The following is a 22,213-nucleotide window of genomic DNA, read 5'->3' as shown; positions in this document are numbered from 1 at the left end:
GCTGAGTTTTAGCAGTGACTGATGTCAGGAGAAGTGCTGTAATGACAGCTAAGCTCAGAGCAGGGAAATTAAACCAATTCTGTGCTCCTCCTTCAGACATCACTATACTTTTTGGTGCAACACAAGGTGCAAGGGTGAGGATGGGATTGGAGGGTGTATTGTCCTGACAGCACATGGCTACGGGTGAGGGTTGATTTGGAATTGGTGAGGAGGGTCATACTGTATGGAAATAGCCCCTTCAGTCCAACTCGTCCATGCTGACCTGATAGCCTAAATTAATCTAGTGCCAGTTGCCAGCACCCGGCCCATATCCCTCCAAACCCTCCCTATTCATGTACCCATCCAGATGCCTTTTAAATGTTGCAGTTGTACCAATCTCCACCACATCCTCTGGCAGTACATTCTATGTACAGATAACACCCTCTGCGTGAAAAAGTTGCCCCTTAGGTCCCTTTTATATTTTTCCTCTCACTCGAAACCTGTGCCTTCTAGTTTTGGACTCCCCCACCCCAGGGAAAAGAACTTGTCAATTTACTCTATCCATGCCCCTCATTTTATAGACCTCTATAAGGTCACCCCTCAGCCTTCGACGCTCCAGGGAAAACAGCCCCAGCCTGTTCAGCCTCTCTCTGTAGCTCAAATCCTCCGAATCTTGCAAAATCCTTGTCGATCTTTTCTGAACCCTTTCAAGTTTCACAACATCCTTCCTATAGCAGAGAGACCAGAATTGAACAGTACAATATTCCAAAAATGGCCTAACCAACTCCTGCACTGACCAATAAAGGAAAGCACACCAAACATTTTCTTCACTATTCTATCTACCTGTGATTGCACTTTCAAGGAGCTATGAACCTGTACGCCAGGGTCTTTTTGTTTAGCAACACTCCCCAGGACCTTCCCATTACGTATATAAATCCTGCCCTGTTTTGCCTTTCCAAAATAAAGCACCTAAATTATCTAAACTAAACCTCATTTGCCACTTCTCAGTCCATTGGCCCATCTGATCAAGATCCTGTTGTAATCTGAGGTAACCTTCTTCACTGTCCACTACACCTCCGATTTTGATGTCATCTGCAAACTTCTAAAAATACTTCCCATGTTCACATTCAAATCATGTGTTAAGTGTTTACAAGAATATTTTTTTATTCTAGAGAGGGAGCAAAACATAACCGTCTCTTGGGAAATAAGGCAGGGCAAGTGACTGAGGTGTGTCAGTGGGGGAGCACTTTGGGATTAGTGACCATAATTCTATTAGTTTTAAAATAATGATGGAAAAGGATAGACCTGATCTAAAAGCAGAAGTTCTAAATTGGAGAAAGGCTAATTTTGATGGTGTAGGAACTTTCAAAGGTTGATTGGGAAAGGCTATTCAAAGTAATGGGATGGTTGGAAGGTTCAAAAATGAGATAACAAGAGTCCAGAGGCAATATATTCTTGTTTGGGTGAAGGGTAAGGTTGATACATGTAGAGAATGCTGGATGACTAGAGAAATTGAGGCTCTGGTTAAGAAAAAGAAAGAAACCTATGTCAGTTGGAGACATATGGGATCAAGTGAATCGCTGGAGGAGTGTAAGGGTGGTATGAATATACTCAAGGGAAATCAGGAGGGCAAAAAAGGGATATGATCGTTTTGGCAAATAGGGTTAAGGAGAATCCAAAGGGATTCCTCAAACACATTAAGGACAGAAGGGTAACTAGGGAGAGAATAGGGCCCCTCAAAGATCAGCAAGGCAGCCTTTGTGTGGAGATGCAGGAGATACGAGATGCTAAACGAGTTTCATGTCAGTATCTACTGTGGAGAAGGATATAGAAGCTAGAGAACTTGGAGAAACAATTATATTTTGCAAAGTCTCCATATTACAGAGGAGATGGTGCTGGATGTCTTAAAGTCCCTGGAACCTGATTTGGAGTATCCCAGGACTCTGCTGGGCTCCTTACTGAGATGTTTGTATCATTGATAGCCACAGTTGAGTTGCCGATAGACTGGAGGTTGGCTAACATGGTGCCACTATGTAATAAAGGTGGTAATGAAAAGCCAATGAACTATAGACCAGTGAGCCTGATATCAGTGGTGGGCAAGTTATTGGAGGGGGTTCTGAGGGACTGGATTTACATGTATGTGGAAAGGCAAGGACTGATTACGGATAGTCCACATCGCGTGTCACTAACCTGACTGAGTTTTCTGAACAAGTAACAAAGAGGATTGATGAGGGCAGAGCAGTGGATGTAATCCTATGGACTTCAACAAGATTTGGAGATGCTGGTGTTGGACTGGGGTGTACAAAGTTAAAAATCACACAACACGAGGTTATAGTCCAACAGGTTTAATTGGAAGCACACTAGCTTTCGGAGCAACACTCCTGCATCAGGTGATTGTCAACGTGGTGTTGTGTGATTTTTAAGATTCCTCATGGGAGACTGGTTAGTAAGGTTTGATCACATGGATTGGGATGGACGTAGCCATTTGGATATAAAATTGGTTTGGAGGTAGGAGGCAGAGGGAGACGGTGAGGGTTGTTCAGTCGAACGGTCTGTGTGCAGTGATGTGCAGCAAGGATCGATGCTGGGTCCACTGCTTTTTGTCACTTATATAAATGATTTTTATCTGGTCAGCATGAAGCGTCTGTTTGCATGCTCTATGACTTCCTCCCCAGGCAAAACCTTAACACTATGGCAGGCTCAGTGTGTGTTTGGAAAGTTAAATCTACACAATTTAGGATTCAGGATACAACAACATATTCACAGAGATGGAATGGATGGTTAAAATTTGGATAGTATTTCATGAGGTTACAGTTTCACTGGTGTTGGTATGCTCCTTGCTGGGGTTCTGAATCCTTCCATATTTCTCATAACTCTGTTTCTATTTACCCATCTTTTCATCAAAACGGCCAGTGCACACTCAAAGGTCCCAGAGTACACACAATTCAGGACAGGCAACAACTTCACACTGCAAAGGCTCAGGATGTGATCAAAGGTTAATGAACAGTGAACTCATGATCAGAAGTGACTCTCACAGTACACCCACCCCCGGGGGAAATTCTTGTGCTTCATGTTCACGTAGTCTTAGGGCACTTTGGCCTTACAATAAAGTTGAAAATTATAGATATGTATCAGCCCAACCCTGGCTACAAATTCCTCAAGCCCCCACCCTCCAGAGTCACAGGGTTTTGTTCAGTATAGAGCCCTGGGAGGCTCATCTCCACTATCACACAGGAAAACAAAACTGACTATCCCCTGGGGAAGGACTGTACAGAACTGCTTTAGTAACTGGGGGAAGGACTGCACAGAACTGCTTTAGTAACTGGGGAAGGACTGCACAGAACTGCTTTAGTAACTGGTGGAAGGACTGTACAGAACTGCTTTAGTAACTGGGGAAGGACTGTACAGAACTGCTTTAGTAACTGGGGAAGGACTGTACAGAACTGCTTTAGTAACTGGGGGAAGGACTGTACAGAACTGCTTTAGTAACTGGGGAAGGACTGTACAGAACTGCTTTAGTAACTGGGGGAAGGACTGTACAGGACTGCTTTAGTAACTGGGAAAGGACTGCACAGAACTGCTTTAGTAACTGGGGGAAGGACTGTACAGAACTGCTTTAGTAACTGGGGGAAGGACTGTACAGAACTGCTTTAGTAACTGGGGAAGGACTGCACAGAACTGCTTTAGTAACTGGGGGAAGGACTGTACAGAACTGCTTTAGTAACTGGGGGAAGGACTGCACAGAACTGCTTTAGTAACTGGGGAAGTACTGTACAGAACTGCTTTAGTAACTGGGGGAAGGACTGTACAGAACTGCTTTAGTAACTGGGGAAGGACTGCACAGAACTGCTTTAGTAACTGGGGGAAGGACTGTACAGAACTGCTTTAGTAACTGGGGAAGGACTGTACACAACTGCTTTAGTAACTGGGGAAGGACTGCACAGAACTGCTTTAGTAACTGGGGGAAGGACTGTACAGAACTGCTTTAGTAACTGGGGGAAGGACTGTACAGAACTGCTTTAGTAACTGGGGGAAGGACTGTACAGAACTGCTTTAGTAACTGGGGGAAGGACTGCACAGAACTGCTTTAGTAACTGGGGAAGGACTGTACAGAACTGCTTTAGTAACTGGGGAATGGACTATACAGAACTGCTTTAGTAACTGGGGAATGGACTATACAGAACTGCTTTAGTAACTGGGGAAGGACTGTACAGAACTGCTTTAGTAACTGGGGGAAGGACTGTACACAACTGCTTTAGTAACTGGGGAAGGACTGTACAGAACTGCTTTAGAAACTGGGGAAAGGACTGTACAGAACTGCTTTAGTAACTGGGGAATGGACTATACAGAACTGCTTTAGTAACTGGGGGAAGGACTGTACAGAACTGCTTTAGTAACTGGGGGAAGGACTGTACAGAACTGCTTTAGTAACTGGGGAATGGACTGTACAGAACTGCTTTAGTAACTGGGGGAAGGACTGTACAGAACTGCTTTAGAAACTGGGGAGAGGACTGTACAGAACTGCTTTAGTAACTGGGGGAAAGGACTGTACAGAACTGCTTTAGAAACTGGGGAAAGGACTGTACAGAACTGCTTTAGTTAACTGGGGGAAGGACTGTACAGAACTGCTTTAGTAACTGGGGGAAGGACTGTACAGAACTGCTTTAGAAACTGGGGAAAGGACTGTACAGAACAGCTTTAGTAACTGGGGGAAGGACTGTACAGAACTGCTTTAGAAACTGGGGAAAGGACTGTACAGAACTGCTTTAGTTAACTGGGGGAAGGACTGTACAGAACTGCTTTAGTAACTGGGGGAAGGACTGTACAGAACTGCTTTAGAAACTGGGGAAAGGACTGTACAGAACTGCTTTAGTAACTGGGGGAAGGACTGTACAGAACTGCTTTAGAAACTGGGGAAAGAACTGTACAGAACTGCTTTAGTAACTGGGGGAAGGACTGTACAGAACTGCTTTAGAAACTGGGAAAGGACTGTACAGAACTGCTTTAGTAACTGGGGGAAGGACTGTACAGAACTGCTTTAGTAACTGGGGAATGGACTATACAGAACTGCTTTAGTAACTGGGGGAAGGACTGTACACAACTGCTTTAGTAACTGGGGGAAGGACTGTACACAACTGCTTTAGAAACTGGGGAAAGGACTGTACAGAACTGCTTTAGAAACTGGGGAATGGACTATACAGAACTGCTTTAGTAACTGGGGGATGGACTGTACAGAACTGCTTTAGTAACTGGGCGAAGGACTGTACAGAACTGCTTTAGAAACTGGGGAAGGACTGTACAGAACTGCTTTAGTAACTGGGGAAAGGACTGTACAGAACTGCTTTAGAAACTGGGGAATGGACTATACAGAACGGCTTTAGAAACTGGGGAAGGACTGTACAGAACTGCTTTAGTAACTGGGCGAAGGACTGTACAGAACTGCTTTAGAAACTGGGGAATGGACTGTACAGAACTGCTTTAGAAACTGGGGAATGGACTATACAGAACTGCTTTAGAAACTGGGGGAAGGACTGTACAGAACTGCTTTAGACACTGGGGAAAGGACTGTACAGAACTGCTTTAGTAACTGGGGGAAGGACTGTACAGAACTGCTTTAGTAACTGGGAAAGGACTGTACAGAACTGCTTTAGTAACTGGGGGAAGGACTGTACAGAACTGCTTTAGTAACTGGGGGAAGGACTGTACAGAACTGCTTTAGTAACTGGGAAAGGACTGCACAGAACTGCTTTAGTAACTGGGGGAAGGACTGTACAGAACTGCTTTAGTAACTGGAGAAGGACTGTACAGAACTGCTTTAGTAACTGGGGAAGGACTGTACAGAACTGCTTTAGTAACTGGGGGAAGGACTGTACAGAACTGCTTTAGTAACTGGGAAAGGACTGTACAGAACTGCTTTAGTAACTGGGGGAAGGACTGTACAGAACTGCTTTAGTAACTGGGGAAGGACTGTACAGAACTGCTTTAGTAACTGGGAAAGGACTGTACAGAACTGCTTTAGTAACTGGGGAAAGGACTGTACAGAACTGCTTTAGTAACTGGGGGAAGGACTGTACAGAACTGCTTTAGTTAACTGGGACTGTACAGAACTGCTTTAGAAACTGGGAAAGGATTGTACAGAACTGCTTTAATAACTGGGGGAAGGACTGTACAGAACTGCTTTAGTAACTGGGAAAGGACCGTACAGAACTGCTTTAGTTAACTGGGACTGTACAGAACTGCTTTAGAAACTGGGAAAGGACTGTACAGAACTGCTTTAGAAACTGGGAAAGGACTGTACAGAACTGCTTTAGAAACTGGGGGAAGGACTATACAGAACTGCTTTAGTTAACTGGGACTGTACAGAACTGCTTTAGAAACTGGGAAAGGACTGTACAGAACTGCTTTAGAAACTGGGGAAAGGACTATACAGAACTGCTTTAGTTAACTGGGACTGTACAGAACTGCTTTAGAAACTGGGAAAGGATTGTACAGAACTGCTTTAGTAACTGGGGGAAGGACTGTACAGAACTGCTTTAGTAACTGGGAAAGGACTGTACAGAACTGCTTTAATAACTGGGCGAAGGACTGTCCAGAACTGCTTTAGAAACTGGGGAATGGACTATACAGAACTGCTTTAGTAACTGGGGGAAGGACTGTACAGAACTGCTTTAGAAACTGGGGAAGGACTGTACAGAACTGCTTTAGTAACTGGGGAAGGACTGTACAGAACTGCTTTAATAACTGGGCGAAGGACTGTACAGAACTGCTTTAGAAACTGGGAAAGGACTATACAGAACTGCTTTAGTAACTGGGGGAAGGACTGTACAGAACTGCTTTAGTAACTGGCGTGTATATTCACTGGGAGTATTTGCTGTGGAATCCCTCCCAGTGTATATTCACTGGGAGTATATGTTGTGGTATCCCCCCACTGTATATTCACTGGGAGAGGATGCTGTGGGATCCCCCCAGTGTATATTGACTGGGGGTATTTGCTATGGGATCCCCCAGTGCAGATTCACTGGGAGTATTTGCTATGGGATCCCCCAGTGCAGATTCACTGGGAGTATTTGCTATGGGATCCCCCAGTGCAGATTCACTGGGAGTATTTGCTATGGGATCCCCCAGTGCAGATTCATTGGGAGTATTTGTTATGGCATCTCTCCCAGTGCAGATTCATGGTCGATCCGTGGATCCTGAGCTGAGTTCCTGACGGTTCAGGTGTTGCAATCGGAGGTGGGGCCTCGGGCAGAGTGAAACCTGATAACTCCAGCACAAACTGCAGCCTGTCCTGCCCTGAGCCCTGCAGGGAATGTTCCACAGGAGCAGGAACTGGGTTTACCTGGAAATCAGGAACCTCACTGCGTGCACCGCCCCTGGAACCTGAACCAAACCAGCAGCTTTTATAAAACCAAGGTGCCCTTCCGACCGTTTGTTTAACTACCTCCGATGTTCTGTGACGGTAAGGGTCAGGATTGAGAGTGCGGTTCAGGTCGAACAGTTACCTTAAATTAATGAATGTAGCGCGGCCCATCTTAGAGAGAGACAGGCAGAGAGAGTGTGTATCTGTGTCTGTGGACAGGAATGAGGGGACTCTGCACTTACTGTGTGTGAGTGAGAGGTCTCTGTGCTCAGTCTGTCTTTCTCAGGGTGGTGAGTTCTGTTCCTGTCTGGATAATGGGAACACAATTGAAAACCGCCTGGTCAGCCTTGTTTTCTCCCCCAGTGTTGCTGCTGGGTTTCTCCAGCAATTTCTGGTTCTCTTTTACAGATTTCCAGCAGTTGCAGTAATTTGCTGTTCTCGGGACCGGTGTTTTGTGTGTGTGTGTGTGAGGGCGAGAATGGGGGGGGGGGGGGCGGTCAGTGTGTGTGTGTGTGTGAGGGAGAGAATATGAGGAGGTCAGTGTGTGTGTGAGGGTGAGAATGGGGGGTCAGTGTGTGTGAGGGTGAGAATGTGGGGGGGTCAGTGTGTGTGAGGGTGAGAATGTGGGGGGGTCAGTGTGGGTGTGGGTGAGAATGGGGGGAGTCAGTGTGGGTGTGGGTGAGAATGGGGGGAGGGGTCAGTGTGGGTGTGGGTGAGAATGGGGGGAGGGGTCAGTGTGGGTGTGGGTGAGAATGGGGGGAGTCAGTGTGGGTGTGGGTGAGAATGGGGGGAGGGGTCAGTGTGGGTGTGGGTGAGAATGGGGGAGGGGTCAGTGTGGGTGTGGGTGAGAATGGGGGGAGGGGTCAGTGTGGGTGTGGGTGAGAATGGGGGGAGGGGTCAGTGTGGGTGTGGGTGAGAATGGGGGGAGGGGTCAGTGTGGGTGAGAATGGGGGGAGGGGTCAGTGTGGGTGAGAATGGGGGAGGGGTCAGTGTGGGTGTGGGTGAGAATGGGGGGAGGGGTCAGTGTGGGTGAGAATGGGGGGAGGGGTCAGTGTGGGTGAGAATGGGGGGAGGGGTCAGTGTGGGTGAGAATGGGGGGAGGGGTCAGTGTGGGTGTGGGTGAGAATGGGGGAGGGGTCAGTGTGGGTGTGGGTGAGAATGGGGGGAGGGGTCAGTGTGGGTGTGGGTGAGAATGGGGGGAGGGGTCAGTGTGGGTGTGGGTGAGAATGGGGGGAGGGGTCAGTGTGGGTGAGAATGGGGGGAGGGGTCAGTGTGGGTGAGAATGGGGGAGGGGTCAGTGTGGGTGTGGGTGAGAATGGGGGAGGGGTCAGTGTGGGTGTGGGTGAGAATGGGGGGAGGGGTCAGTGTGGGTGTGGGTGAGAATGGGGGGAGGGGTCAGTGTGGGTGTGGGTGAGAATGGGGGGAGGGGTCAGTGTGGGAGTGGGTGAGAATGGGGGGAGGGGTCAGTGTGGGAGAAGGAGGGAGAGAATGTGTGTGGGGTGGAGGTGTGTGTGTGGGGCGGAGGTGTGTGTGTGTGGGGGGGGGGGGTGGAGGTGTGTGTGTGTGGGGGGGGGGGGTGGAGGTGTGTGTGTGTGTGTGTGTGTGTGGGGGGGGCGGGTGGAGGTGTGTGTGTGGGGGGGGCGGGTGGAGGTGTGTGTGTGTGGGGGGGGGCGGGCGGAGGTGTGTGTGTGTGGGGGGGGGGCGGGTGGAGGTGTGTGTGTGTGTGTGTGTGTGGGGGGGGCGGGTGGAGGTGTGTGTGTGTTCGGGGGGGCAGGTGGAGGTGTGTGTGTGTGTTCGGGGGGGCGGGTGGAGGTGTGTGTGTGTGTGGGGGGGGCGGGTGGAGGTGTGTGTGTGTGTGTGTGGGGGGGGCGGGTGGAGGTGTGTGTGTGTGTGTGTGTGTGTGGGGGGGGCGGGTGGAGGTGTGTGTGTGTGTGTGTGGGGGGGGCGGGTGGAGGTGTGTGTGTGTGTGTGTGGGGGGGGGGCGGGTGGAGGTGTGTGTGTGTGTGTGGGGGGGGGCGGGTGGAGGTGTGTGTGTGTGTGTGTGGGGGGGGGGCGGGTGGAGGTGTGTGTGTGTGTGTGTGGGGGGGGGGGCGGGTGGAGGTGTGTGTGTGTGTGTGTGGGGGGGGGCGGGTGGAGGTGTGTGTGTGTGTGTGGGGGGGGGCGGGTGGAGGTGTGTGTGTGTGTGTGTGGGGGGGGCGGGTGGAGGTGTGTGTGTGTGTGTGTGGGGGGGGCGGGTGGAGGTGTGTGTGTGTGTGTGTGGGGGGGGCGGGTGGAGGTGTGTGTGTGTGTGTGTGGGGGGGGCGGGTGGAGGTGTGTGTGTGTGTGTGGGGGGGGCGGGTGGAGGTGTGTGTGTGTGTGTGGGGGGGGCGGGTGGAGGTGTGTGTGTGTGTGTGGGGGGGGCGGGTGGAGGTGTGTGTGTGTGTGTGGGGGGGGCGGGTGGAGGTGTGTGTGTGTGTGTGGGGGGGGCGGGTGGAGGTGTGTGTGTGTGGGGGGGGCGGGTGGAGGTGTGTGTGTGTGGGGGGGGCGGGTGGAGGTGTGTGTGTGTGTGTGTGTGTGTGGGGGGGGGCGGGTGGAGGTGTGTGTGTGTGGGGGGGGCGGGCGGGTGGAGGTGTGTGTGTGTGTGTGTGGGGGGGGGGGGGTGGAGGTGTGTGTGTGTGGGGGGGCGGGTGGAGGTGTGTGTGTGTGTGGGGGGGGCGGGCGGAGGGCGGTGGTATGTGTGTGGGTGGAGGGCGGAGGGCGGTGGTATGTGTGTGGGTGGAGGGCGGAGGTGTATGTGCGTGTGGGGGGGGCGGGTGGAGGGCGGTGGTATGTGTGTGGGTGGGGGTGGTGAGGGCAGAGTGTGTGTGTGTGTGGGGTGATAGGTAGGGTTTGAGGATTGTGACTGTGTATGTCTGCAAGGGGTTTTACGGTGAACATTGAGCCAGTTTCGGTGCTAGATTAGACTAGACCCTCTGAAGAGCAACCCACCCAGACCCATTCCCCTACAGTTCCCCTGACTAATGCCCCTAACACTAGGGGCAGTTTAGCATGGCCCATTCATCTGACCTGGCACTGTGAGGCGGCAGTGCTAACTGCTGAGCCACTGTGTCTCCCCCAAACCTTGAACACTCATGGACTGTGACTTAGCGATAGCTGTGTCTCCCTCTCCATTGGACAGCCACATGGACTGCCTGACACTGAGTTTATGTTCGTTTTGTAACCGTTTAACATTTAACTGTAGTTTGTTCTGTGGCGAGATTATCTCACTCGCTGAGGTGGGTGTCTCTCTGGTATCGCCACTGAAATCACTCTGTATGAATTTCGGTGTGAAGCCTCACCTTGTTAAACAGCCTGAACCAGAACAATTAGCCACTTTGAATAAAAACCAAACAATGCAGGAAATGTTCAGGGAGAGAGACAAAGGTAATGTTTCAGGTCAAGGTAACCTTTCATCAGAAGCTGACAAATAATTCTCTCATAACTCTCCTCCTTAACTATTTCCACATTTTCGGTTTCATTTCTCTCCTCCCTGTTTAAGATCCCAGAGCACTGCGTGGAAGCAACGCAATAGAATTCCGTCTGTTGTAACACTCAATATATCATCAATCAAATAAAATCTGCTGGTCCAGCCTCTCTGTGGGAGCTTGCTTTGAGCAAATTGGCTGTGGTGATTCTAATGTTCCAGCAGTGACTCTGCCTCATTGTATTGGCTGCTGAGATTAGGGGGACTCTGTTTCTCAACAGCAGCATATTCTGGGTTTTTTCTTGCTTCAGATGTCCAAATTCAGTTTCCAAGTTTTTTGTTCTTTTATTACTAAGGCGATATGGCCAGAAAGTAAATGAGTCATTCTGACACAGGCATGGGCTTGCTTAATGCATTTCAATTGTTTCTTAAAGTTAATGGACTGGCACCTGACAATGTTTTTTTTCCACATGTTCTTTCTCCACACTCTGCAAGCTCCTTGTTCTCTTGGTGTTGCTGTGGTTTGGCAGTTTGATGTGATATTGAGCTGGATCTTCAAGAGGCTGTTCTCTGACATTCCCTGGTCCTTCCATCAGGCCCTTGAATGTTGGTAAATTGGACCAGTCACCTCTCCTGCAGGGTCCTGTAGACTAATTAGGAGGAGAGTCTCTGACCTCCCTGACATTTAAAGGTAGTCAGCAGGGGAAGAAGGTGGCAATATGAAGATTTCTGACAGTGGAATTCAGCCCATACTGAAGAGCATCCCACTCCATCCCTGCATTCGCCATGGCACACCCACCTACCCTACACATCCCTGGACACAACGGGGCAATTTCCCATGGCCAATCCACCAAACCTCCCACATATTTAGGCTGTGGGAGTAAACTGCACTACCTGGAGGAAAACCACACAGACGTGGGGAGAATGTGTAAACTCCACACAGACTGTTGCCTGAGGCTGGAATCGAACCTGGGACCCTGGTACTGTGAGGCAGCAGTGCTGACCACTGAGCCACCCTTCATGCACTAGTAACTCAAAATGCTGGGCTAATATTCTGGGAACATAGGTTTGAATCCCATTAGGGGATTTAATTTCAATTCAATCTGGAAATGAAAAGGTTAATCTAATTGTGACTATGTCCCGATATGTTTTTACAGCAACATCATGGTTTAGGGAAGAAACTCTGCCATCCTTATTTGGTCTAGTTTACATGTAACTCCAGACCCACAGCAACTTGGGTGACTCTACTGCCCTCTCAGTCCAAGGAGTAATTAGGGACAGGCAACCAGTGATGCCTATGCCCTGTGAAATAATTTTTTAAAATTGCCATGTTTATTAAATGTTTGATTCTAAATGTTTTGTAGAATTTTTTGGAGCCCAGAGGAAACCACAATCTGAGAAGATGAGATCCATGTGATTTGGGGATAACCGTGCAGCTACCTCCCATCGCCCAGCGGGACAGAGACCTGTCCTGGGGTGCAGCATCACCGGTATCTCCACCGGCCCAGCTCAGGGGCTTTACCAGCAGCCCTGCTCCAGCAGTCAATCTCGGGAATCTTCTACCTGAAAAAAAGTGAAGTGTGCGTGTGCCAGCCCCAGACTCCACCATGTCCAGGACTGTGTAAGCCGAATTTCTCTGGGCTCGGTGTGGAGTGAGAGTGGAGTGAGTCTCTGTCCTGGTGCCTGTTGATGCTGCAATGCAGAGGCTGCAGAAACCTTGGAGCCTCTCCTCGCTGGCACTCGTTAATGCTGCACGAGTTGGTGAGTTGATTATTTTTTGTTTGAGGGATGATGGAATGGGGATAGTTTTTATAGTAAATAATAGCTGATCTTAACAGGCACTGCAGGTTGTGGGATGCTGTGTTTTGGTAATATGAGTTTTCACATGGTTTGTGTAGTGTGGCTCAAAGTGGGTGGATGGTGTGTGTGTGTGTGTGTGTGTCTCTCTCTGTCTCATCTGTGTGTTTATTTGTCTCTGTCTGACTCTGTCTGTCTCGTGTGTGTGTGTGTGTGTGTGTGCGTGCGCGCGCGTGTGTGTGCGCACGCGTTTATTTGGGTCTACAGTTCCCAGATCTCTTAGTCCCTGAGTTTTCCTCCCCTGGTGTCTGGTTCTGTTAGAGACTCATTAATGGAGATTGATCACTGATTAGAATTAATTGTCCTGATCATAATAGGTTTGTCATGATCAGGACAACAGTGGAGGGGGGAGTCAATGAATAATTTGAAAGTAGACGTAGATTCTTGACTCACAAGGGAATTGAAGGGTATTAGGACGTAGGTGGGACAGTGGAGGTGAGATGGCCCACCCGTGCTCTCATTCTGATGTTTGTATCATGTTGTAATGTACAATTCTCAGCTGGATCCTGATCTCTTGCTGAACAATGTAAGTTCCTGATAATCCCTGCTGATTGGTGCAACCTGAAAACGTGAGCTTCAAAGTTAATTTGTGCGTCAGGCAACATTCCATTCTCGCCGTCGTCCCCATCCAGCCTCTGGAGCCCAGGCTTTCACAGCACAACAAGCCCGTGTCTACCACACGGTCCAGCCCTCCAGCCTGGGGAGCTCTGGGGCCTGGGTCTGGGCTACTGGTCTCTGAAAGAAAGGTACCTGGACCATTTGTTCAGCTCCCTCTCCTCGTGTCTGTGGGGATGAGGACAATGTTGTGACTGCTCCAAGGCTTTGAGAACTCACTGATTCTGTGCAAAGCTCCAGCATTTACCTAAGGGTGAGGGTCAGTATTAAACAGCTGCCATGAGTCAGTGCCTTCAGGATGAGGGGATGTTTGCAATATTCTGCTGCATTTTACAGCAGCCCTGTGACCATGTGTAGCCATGACTACATGTGATCTACGTAAAGAGCCCAGGGAACTAGTCATCTGGAACTTTGAACTGAAATGTTCTCACTCTGTGTTCCTGAGACAGCTTCTGGTGTTCAATAGTTTAATTTTAATAGTTTTGAGCAATAGTTCCTGAAACCGAACCAAGTGTGGTTTGGCGAAATAGTTTAGTGTTGCTGAAGATTAAACCTGGTTCTGTCTGTACTTCACCAGAGAGAGAGCCACAGTCCAACAATCTGCTCCATCTCTCAGCTGGAATCAGGGGAGTGTTGTCAATCTTTCAGTCTGTATAGACTGACCCTGTCCTCTCTAGTGAGTGATCAGGATGGATAGTGTTAGTCCCCACAGCAGGGCAGGGCAGACACTGATGTGCTGGGGTTGGTAGGAGGTAGTTACAGGACAGAGTTTTTAAATAAAAGGCTCTCCTGTTTAAAGCAGGAGGGAAATCTGAGTTTGGTCAATCTTTCCCTTTCACAGGGAGCAGTGAATGTTGGCTCATTATACAGTGCAGCCTTGAATAGATTCAGTTTTTGATTAATCAGGGAGTCAAGTGTTAGTCGGGGAAGCTAAAACCACTGTCCGATCCATCACAATGATACAAGTGCTGAAAGGTTGATCTTATTTTCTCAGGAGTTGACTTTGAAATTTTGGGTTCTTGTTTAAACTCTGCTCAGTCGCTGGTGATGTCTCTAGTCAGTGGAATGTTCCAGTGCGAAAACAGGCCATTCAACACAGAGTACTTTTCTCCCATAGCCTCAGCGTTTCACATTTTCAAGAAACCTCATAATCTTCTTTGGAAATACCTGAAGTATGTATTTCCTGTTAGTCCTTTGTACCTGTCCAGATTTATTTGTGCTGTTACATTTCTAACCTGTATCTTTATGTCTTTCCATTCTCTCTCTGTGAAGTGATAAGGATCTGCTCCAGTTCTGGTTTGACATAGCAAAGCATTTGTTTCTTTTCTCAACTGACAGCATGGTCTTTGAGTTGCTCTTGTATTTGAAATGTGTTTCCTAATGACTCTAATGCTCTGACTTCTCTCCCTCCAGCTCTCCAATGCCTTTCCTACCAATTACTACGTTGCATTGCACCCACCCCAACCAGCTTCAAGTTTCAATGTGTATTTCTCAGCAAGATTAAAAACTCAAGAGATGAGTGCAGGAGGAAGCTGTTCAACTTTGAATGCCCATTCTACTATTCAATATGATTATGGCCTGATCCTTTCTTCAATTCCACATTCCTGCACTGTCCTCTATTTCTTTCTTAATTCCCCTCGTGACCAAAATTCGAACAATCTGCTTCATGACTACATTCAGCTACTGAACCTTCACCATCCATTGATTTGAAGAAACCTCTCCTCAGCTCAGTCTGAAATGAGGTCAGACGTCACTTGGCACCAGGTTATAGTTCAACAGGTTTATTTGAAATCACACGCTGCTCCTTGACCCTGACGAAGAGGCAGTGTTTCGAAAGTCTGTGATTTCAAATAAACCTGTTGGACTATAACTTGGTGTCGTGTGACTTCTGACCTGGTCCAACACTGACAACTTCACGTCAATCTGAAATGGCCAATGCCTAATCAGACACAACCACCTGATGAAGGAGCGTCGCTCCAAAAGCTAGTGCTTCCAAATAAACCTGATGGACTATAACCTGGTGTTGTGTGATTTTTTTTTAACTGGCTTTATCAGACACCATGCCACCTTGTTCCGGAATCTCCAGTCTGGAGAAACATCCTGAAAAAACCTATCAGGATCATAATTATTCCACTGGGAGAAATTGACTTGAGTGAACTGATGTTTAAAGTTTGTTCCGATTGTAGTAGATAAGTAACAGAGAAAGTTTGTTTTTTTGGTGGTTGTTGTTGGTTAATCATTACCAAATGGATCAGTGAGCAGGAAGTGGGAGGGAGCTGATGCTTGTTCTCTGTATAGTGCCTTGTGAATCATGAGGTGAGATAGCTGCAGTGCAGTGATCTGGGAGGATTATTCATTAACGTGACCCATGACTACTTCTCTGGTACAGGTACAATGTCAGCTGGAGTGTTGGGGGATGGTTGGAAGCGGAAATTAAGCAATTCTGGGAACTGGGGGTGGAGAAGTTTACAGAACCCACAATAAACGCAAAGAAACAATTGTCCTGGGGAGGGGTCCTTAGTTCTCTCTGTGAATGAAATGTAATAAATCTGTGAATGTTAAGGGTTACTGTAAGCTGGAAGGATTTTCAAGGTGCTGCTGTTACTATAGTAACAAGATGTGGTTTTAATCCTGTTTATCACCAGCCGCACTTTTTAGTTTTGGAATCACTCCTGACTTTGCCAAATCTAATTTTGTACTTTTTTGTCCTCACCCCCACTATTTTATAAATCCTTCTACACCAACCTGAGGGTGCAGGCAGGAGCCATGTAGTAAGACAAAGGAACAGGGGTGTCTTTACAGCCTTGAGCTTTTGTGACTGACTTTGTCTCTGTGCCTGCTAACCCCAATCTCCACCCCCAACCTGAACCTAAACACCAACCCCAACTCCCAAAACCAACCTGAACCCCAATTCCAATCCCTAACCTAATCCGAACCTGAACACCAACCCCAACCCCAACCTGACCCCAGACCCTAACCTGTACCCTGAACCCGTACCCCGACCCCAACCCTGAACCTAACATGGTACTCCGAACCCAAACTCCGTACCCCAACCCCCAATCCTAACCCGTACCCTGAACCCAAACCTGCTGACAGCATTTGGCTTAGGTCTGAAACCTTGGTGTCATTTTATTAAGAAGTGACTGTGTGACAGGTCGAGTGGATTTCAAGTGGGGAAAAAAAGCTCTCCCAAAAATTTCCCATTCTCCCATGACTGCATTGTTTGATTTAGAATTGGGGTCTGTTACCCTGAGTGAGGATTGAACATTTGACGTGTTGCTCAAACGGTGTGTATCGACAGTGGATCAAAGTTTACAACCGAATTGCACCTTGGGTTCCTATTGCTGACACATGCAATTCTGTTTGTGCTGTGAATGGAGATTGGGATTGAGAATGCCAACTTTTCCCCCTAACTAGAGAAGGTAGGGAACAGCTGAATGCTTGGCCCAACTTTTTAAACTGCAAGGTTGAGCATTCTGCATCGACTTGAGTCAGCTGTGAGGCTGATTACTCCTCAGCTGAAGTTCTCATGTGGGAACTGGTTGTTAATAATCTTTACTTCCTTGAATATCTTGTTAATTTGACCTCTGAGGCATTTGTGCCTCAGGTTTTAAATGGTTTTCACTGGATCAGGAAGTGTTCTAATTAATGATTCATTTGCTTTTTTATCTTCTTTGTAAATAGAAAATGCAACCAGCCCAAATTCCACAGAGGCATCAAGATCAGATGTTCCAGTAAGTGACACCCTCCTTTCTCTTCACTATGATTTGTATACTAGGGCCAGTTACTGTCTCCACATTCACTGTATTGCTGTAGGCAGTGATGGCCTGGATTGTGAGCAATGAAATTCCTGGGAGGTTTTCATCTCAAGACTGATTACAGGAGATTGACTCAGTCTCTGTTTACTATCAGAGTTTCTTTGTTCAGCTCTGCTCAATACCTGTTTGTAGAGTTGTGCGGTCTGGGTCCTGCCTTCTGACGGTCAAGGGAGATCTTGAAAGAACCATGAGATGGAATCCTCTCCCTGTCCATAGCTTCTATTCAAGACCTGTTAGAAGTGTGATGAGAATGGTTTGATTGAGTGGAGGGTTGGTATGGGATGTGAAAATCCTTCAGCTCCTGTTTGTCTGTGGGTTTTGTCGCTCTGTCCTCTGTGTTGCTGTGTCCTTTTTTGAGATGGTTGATGTTTTAGTTTTCTTGAATCAGCTCCTGACTGACTGGTTGTCTCACAAGCCAGTAGAAACCTGCAGTATGCGATCTGATACTGAGCGTCACAATTCCAGGTGGTCCTTGCCTCTGACGTCAGTCTGTGCTGAATGAGAGATTAGTAAATCCATGGACCAGAGTCTGGCTGTTTCTGTTAATGTTGCTTATCTCTAGAGGACGGGTTGGGGTAGAATGAGTCTTGTTTCTTACCCCTTGCTGTTCAGGAGTTACACAGGCCAATCCCATGAAATTGAATTCACGGTGATCGAATTGACTGCTAACACTCCAGACTCTGATCTGAAGCAGAAACATTGGGAATAGATTATTGGAGGCTGGGTGTTTGTTTTTCAGGGATAGGAAAGTACGTGTAATATTTGCTTGCTGGTGTCAGGATAAGGATAACTGTGCATTATTGACCTCCCATACAGATTGCTGCCATTGTGGCTCCCAGTGTTATCGGTGGTGTGCTGATCATCATCATCATCCTCGCTGTGCTCTTCATAAAGCTGAAGGGAAAGCGGAGGGATGAGGGGACATATAACCCGAGTCAGCAGGAGCAGATTGGGGCACGAACACAAGTCAACCACGGCCTGAAACTGCCTCCAGAGGAAAGACTTATCTAAGTGATGTCCCACTGACTCAGCCATCATCACAATCCTGCTGGTGCATAAGGATGTAAACTAGAAAACCAAGGAAAATCTGCCACTGTTGGTCATTGCTTTGTAGAATGTTGACCATCAGCAACGATCCTGTGATCTTTATCCTTTTTATTGATTCTCATTTTGTTTTTGTTGGGTTTCAGGTGAATGATGCTCCACACTGAACTATTACAAGGCACAGTATCTGCCTTTTTAATTTGAGTATCTTCTTGTGTGCATGGTGTCATGATTGAAAGGATCTAGTTACATGGCACTCTTTCTCCAGGGGTATCTCTGGATCAACACCACAAACCAAAACCAGCCTCTTGTTGCCTAATGTAAAGCAATATGCCACCTGTATTGAGCGGTCGATGGTCTGACTATCCTATCTCAGCTGCTGGAACAGGGACAGTAGACCCTTCTGAACAAGGATATTCAGGCCAATGTGTCCAGGAGATCTCACATCGGAGATTTTTATTTCAGAAGAAAGTAAAGATGTTTAGCAAGGCCCTGTTTTACATTGTTTCTGGGTCTCTGGGCCCCACTGTCCTTCTGAGTTAGAAATAGACCCAGAATGGAGACACACTACCTTCCCACAATTGAACGCAGTGAAATGAAAGTAGCACTCAGCAATTATCAGAGACCATTTGGTAATCCCACATTCTCCTAACCCATACATTGCACAAGCTCAGGAGACCACCCATTGTGTTACGTAGGTGCATTAACACATCTGTTTAGAGATTTCAGTCATATAGATGACATCATAGTTTTGTGTCATATTATTTTAAAAGGATGTTTAAGTTGATTTTTTAAGATTTATTTTGAGAGTCCCTGTTTGATCCTATCTTGTGTAAGTTATTAACCTTCACGATGGTGAGATGTAACTGGGACAGGAGGGCTCCCCTAGTATAGTTCTGACTTTACATCGTCCCAGTCCTTGGAATGGTGTCAATTTGAAACTGTTGACAGAAGTTTGTAATTTTGATTAGTTGATTCCTCAGTGATGCGGCCACTGTAGATGAGAAAGTCGTAAGGAGACAGACTTTGAGAAGTTATTTGTGAGATGTCAGTAAAAGATAAATGTTGGGTGTTTCAAATTTGAAACATTTTTTATTCTCTCTGTGGCTGTCTTGCACTAGATGAAAAATATATAATTTAAAAAATCTTCCTGAATGAGGGTAAATTGGAGGTTCTGCTGTTTTATAAAGGCCAGGAGAATTATATAAGAAACATGTAAATATGTCTCTCGTCAAGGCGAAATTGTTAAACTGCTGTTCAGTAAACACTGAATGAGTTTATATCAAGACCAAGAGATTGCTGTTAAATAAACACTGGGTGAATTTGTACTACATCAAACAAGAGACTACAGAAATTCTTAGTGTAACTTTCTGCTTTTGGCGAGTTATTTTCTTGTAATAATTTTAAGTGAAAGAAGTGCACACACAATCAATATCTTACAAAGCTTACATTTGCAAACACTGGCTAGAAAAAAACCACTTTCCCATTGATATTTTTACCACACTTCTTGTTGTTGTAAATGTTAGCTTCAATTTATAATTGAAACAACCAGTGTAAACTTGTCATAAAATAATTCATCATCCTGCCATGGGGAGTGCTGTAATGTGACCCAGCTTTTTGGCCTGGTCTTAAGCGAAACCTGTGTGTTTCGATCTAATTTGTGGGTTTTGTTATTACAAAGTGCTATCAATGATTCATGAATCTTTAGTTCCCCATCTAACACTGAAGTCTTAGAATCTTTAGTTGCTGTTTTATAAAATCCCAGTTTCTCCACATGACCAGGGTACATGTGTTACTATTTGTGCAGCTGCACTGCCAGAGATCACATGATGGACTTTTGGGGAATTTCCTGAAGTCCAGCACAAGATCCAGTGACAAATATCACCAAATCCCAGGATAAATATCCAATATTGTGTTATTATTAAAAACTATTGAGGAGGTTTGGGAAATACATCCTTGGACTGTGCAGTGAACCTGGGAGTGCAGAGAAACTTATAGAGCTGTTCACCTCTTGAATAGTTCTGCCATTTTTTTGTAACAATGGTTGCTTGTTTTGAATCAAATTCCACCTTCTCTAATCCCTGAACGCCACAGTGACTTTCTATTTCCCAAGTAATGTGATTGTCAAATGACCTTTGTGCAAATTCCTTTATTCTGTGAAGGAGACTTTTTATTTAATCGCACGCACTACAACAGCAAATTTATACAGTATTCCAGTCATTAATATAATTACACCAGACACTACATACATTGGCTGGAGAATACACTGATGACCAGGTGGCTGATTTTTATCATTTTAATGATTCTTTTCACATTTTCAAACCACGGTTTCTGTCACAAATGAATCCAGAAGAAATGTATTTTGTGGTTTTTGAAACATAAGTAATGAGATAATTGGGTTCTATCTCTCCTGGTCCACGTCAGGATGGATCTTAGTTCAATCTCCAGTTTCAGCATTAATTTGCCTCAGTACTTCTGGGTGGATGTGGTGTAAATTGTCAGACTTGCACCAATTGCAGAGGTGGTGGTTTAGATTATTTCACATAAATGCAATGTGAAGAGAGTGCTGTGTTCTCAGGTGCTATATTTCGGATAAGACATTAAAGGAAGGATCTGAAGCTATCCCTGATGCTCTGGCTGATATTTGTCCCTCAAGCAACATTATAAACGCAGAGAGTGTGAATTCGCTTGTGTTTCTACATTACAACAGTGACTACAAGTGATTGTGAAAGGTGTTGGAACCCTCCCTTCTGATTGACCATACCCTTTCTGCAAGGTGCTGTAAACTGTTCATGATCATTCTTGGAACAACATCACCATCATCTGGCCAGAGGCTGCTACTGCAACACAATCTGACATTCACTAACCAGCTGGAGATTGTTAAAAATCACACAACACCAGGTTTTCGTCCAACAGGTTGAATTGGAAGCACACTAGCTTTCGGAGCGCCGCTCCTTCATCAGGTGATAGCTGGATATTGTAATCATAACATCAAAGATTTCCACAATTTCCTTTAGAAAGTTACTATTGAAATTGACCCATACCTTCCCAAGCAGCGCGGTCCACAACACAAAACTCAACAGTTTAAAAAAACTGCATGGCCCACTTTGGTCTTTAACCAGTTTCTTAAAATTGTACCCCATTCATTACTGATCCTTTTGCCAATGGGAATTGTTTTTCTTTTGGATAAACAAAGAGTTTACGGTTTTATCCGTTTTGAGTGGTTCTAAAAAGAACAATCTTAGTTTCTTCAGGGTTCTGAAAAGATTTACAAGGATGTTGCCAGGGTTGGAGCGTTTAAGCTATAGGGAGAGGCTGAACAGGCTGGGGCTTTCTTCCCAAGAGCATCAGAGGCTGAGGATGACCTTATCGAGGTTTATTAAAATCATTAGGGGCATGGATAGGGCAAACAGATGTCTTTCCCCAGGGTGGGAAAGTCCAAAACTAGAGGGCATAGCTTTAAGTTAGAGTCATAGAGATGTACAGCACAGAAACAGACCCTTTGGTCAAACCTGTCCACGCCGACCAGATATCCTAACCTAATCTAGTCCCATTTGCCAGCACTTGGCCCATATCCCTCCAAACCCTTCCTATTCATTAACCATTCAGATGCCTTTTAAATGTTGTAATTGTACCAGCCTCCACCACATCCTCTGGCAGCTTATTCCATACCCGTACCACCCTCTGTGTGAAAACGTTGCCCCTTATGTCCCTTTTATATCTTTCCCCTCTCACCCTAAACCTATGCCCTCTAGTTCTGGAGTCCCCCACCCAGGGAAAATATTATTGTTTATTTATGCTATCCATGCCCCTCATGAATTTATAAACCTCTATAAGGTCACCCCTCAGCCTCTGATTCTCCAGGGAAAACAGCCCCAGCCTGTTCAACCTCTCCCTATAGCTCAAATCCCCCAACCCTGGCAACATCCTTGTAAATCTTTTCTGAATCCTTTCAAGTTTCACAACGTCCTTCCTATAGCAGGGAGCTGAGAATTGCACACAATATTCCAATAGTGGCCTAACAATCTCTCCACCCTGGAGGCATCCTGCCTCTATTCCTGACGAAGGGCTTTTGTCCGAAACGTTGATTTTCCTGCT

At 46.6% G+C, this 22,213-nt stretch overlaps 1 protein-coding gene across 1 annotated transcript; it reads left to right on the top strand.

Moving 5' to 3' along the window:
* Positions 1-7,249: 7,249 nt before the first annotated feature.
* Positions 7,250-19,439, top strand: LOC132835948 (protein crumbs homolog 3-like). The gene is made up of 4 exons (XM_060855095.1): positions 7,250-7,438; positions 12,146-12,542; positions 16,938-16,987; positions 17,888-19,439. The coding sequence occupies exons 2-4, from the start codon at positions 12,479-12,481 to the stop codon at positions 18,080-18,082; spliced, it is 309 nt and encodes a 102-aa protein (XP_060711078.1). The 5' UTR covers positions 7,250-7,438; positions 12,146-12,478; the 3' UTR covers positions 18,083-19,439.
* The last annotated feature ends 2,774 nt before the right edge of the window (positions 19,440-22,213 follow it).

The sequence above is a fragment of the Hemiscyllium ocellatum genome, chromosome 45, assembly GCF_020745735.1.
Source record: "Hemiscyllium ocellatum isolate sHemOce1 chromosome 45, sHemOce1.pat.X.cur, whole genome shotgun sequence".
In the NCBI taxonomy this organism is placed as follows: Eukaryota; Metazoa; Chordata; class Chondrichthyes; order Orectolobiformes; family Hemiscylliidae; genus Hemiscyllium; species Hemiscyllium ocellatum.
The sequence above is the reverse complement of the archived record's forward strand: the minus strand, read 5'-3'. Positions and strand labels throughout refer to the sequence as shown.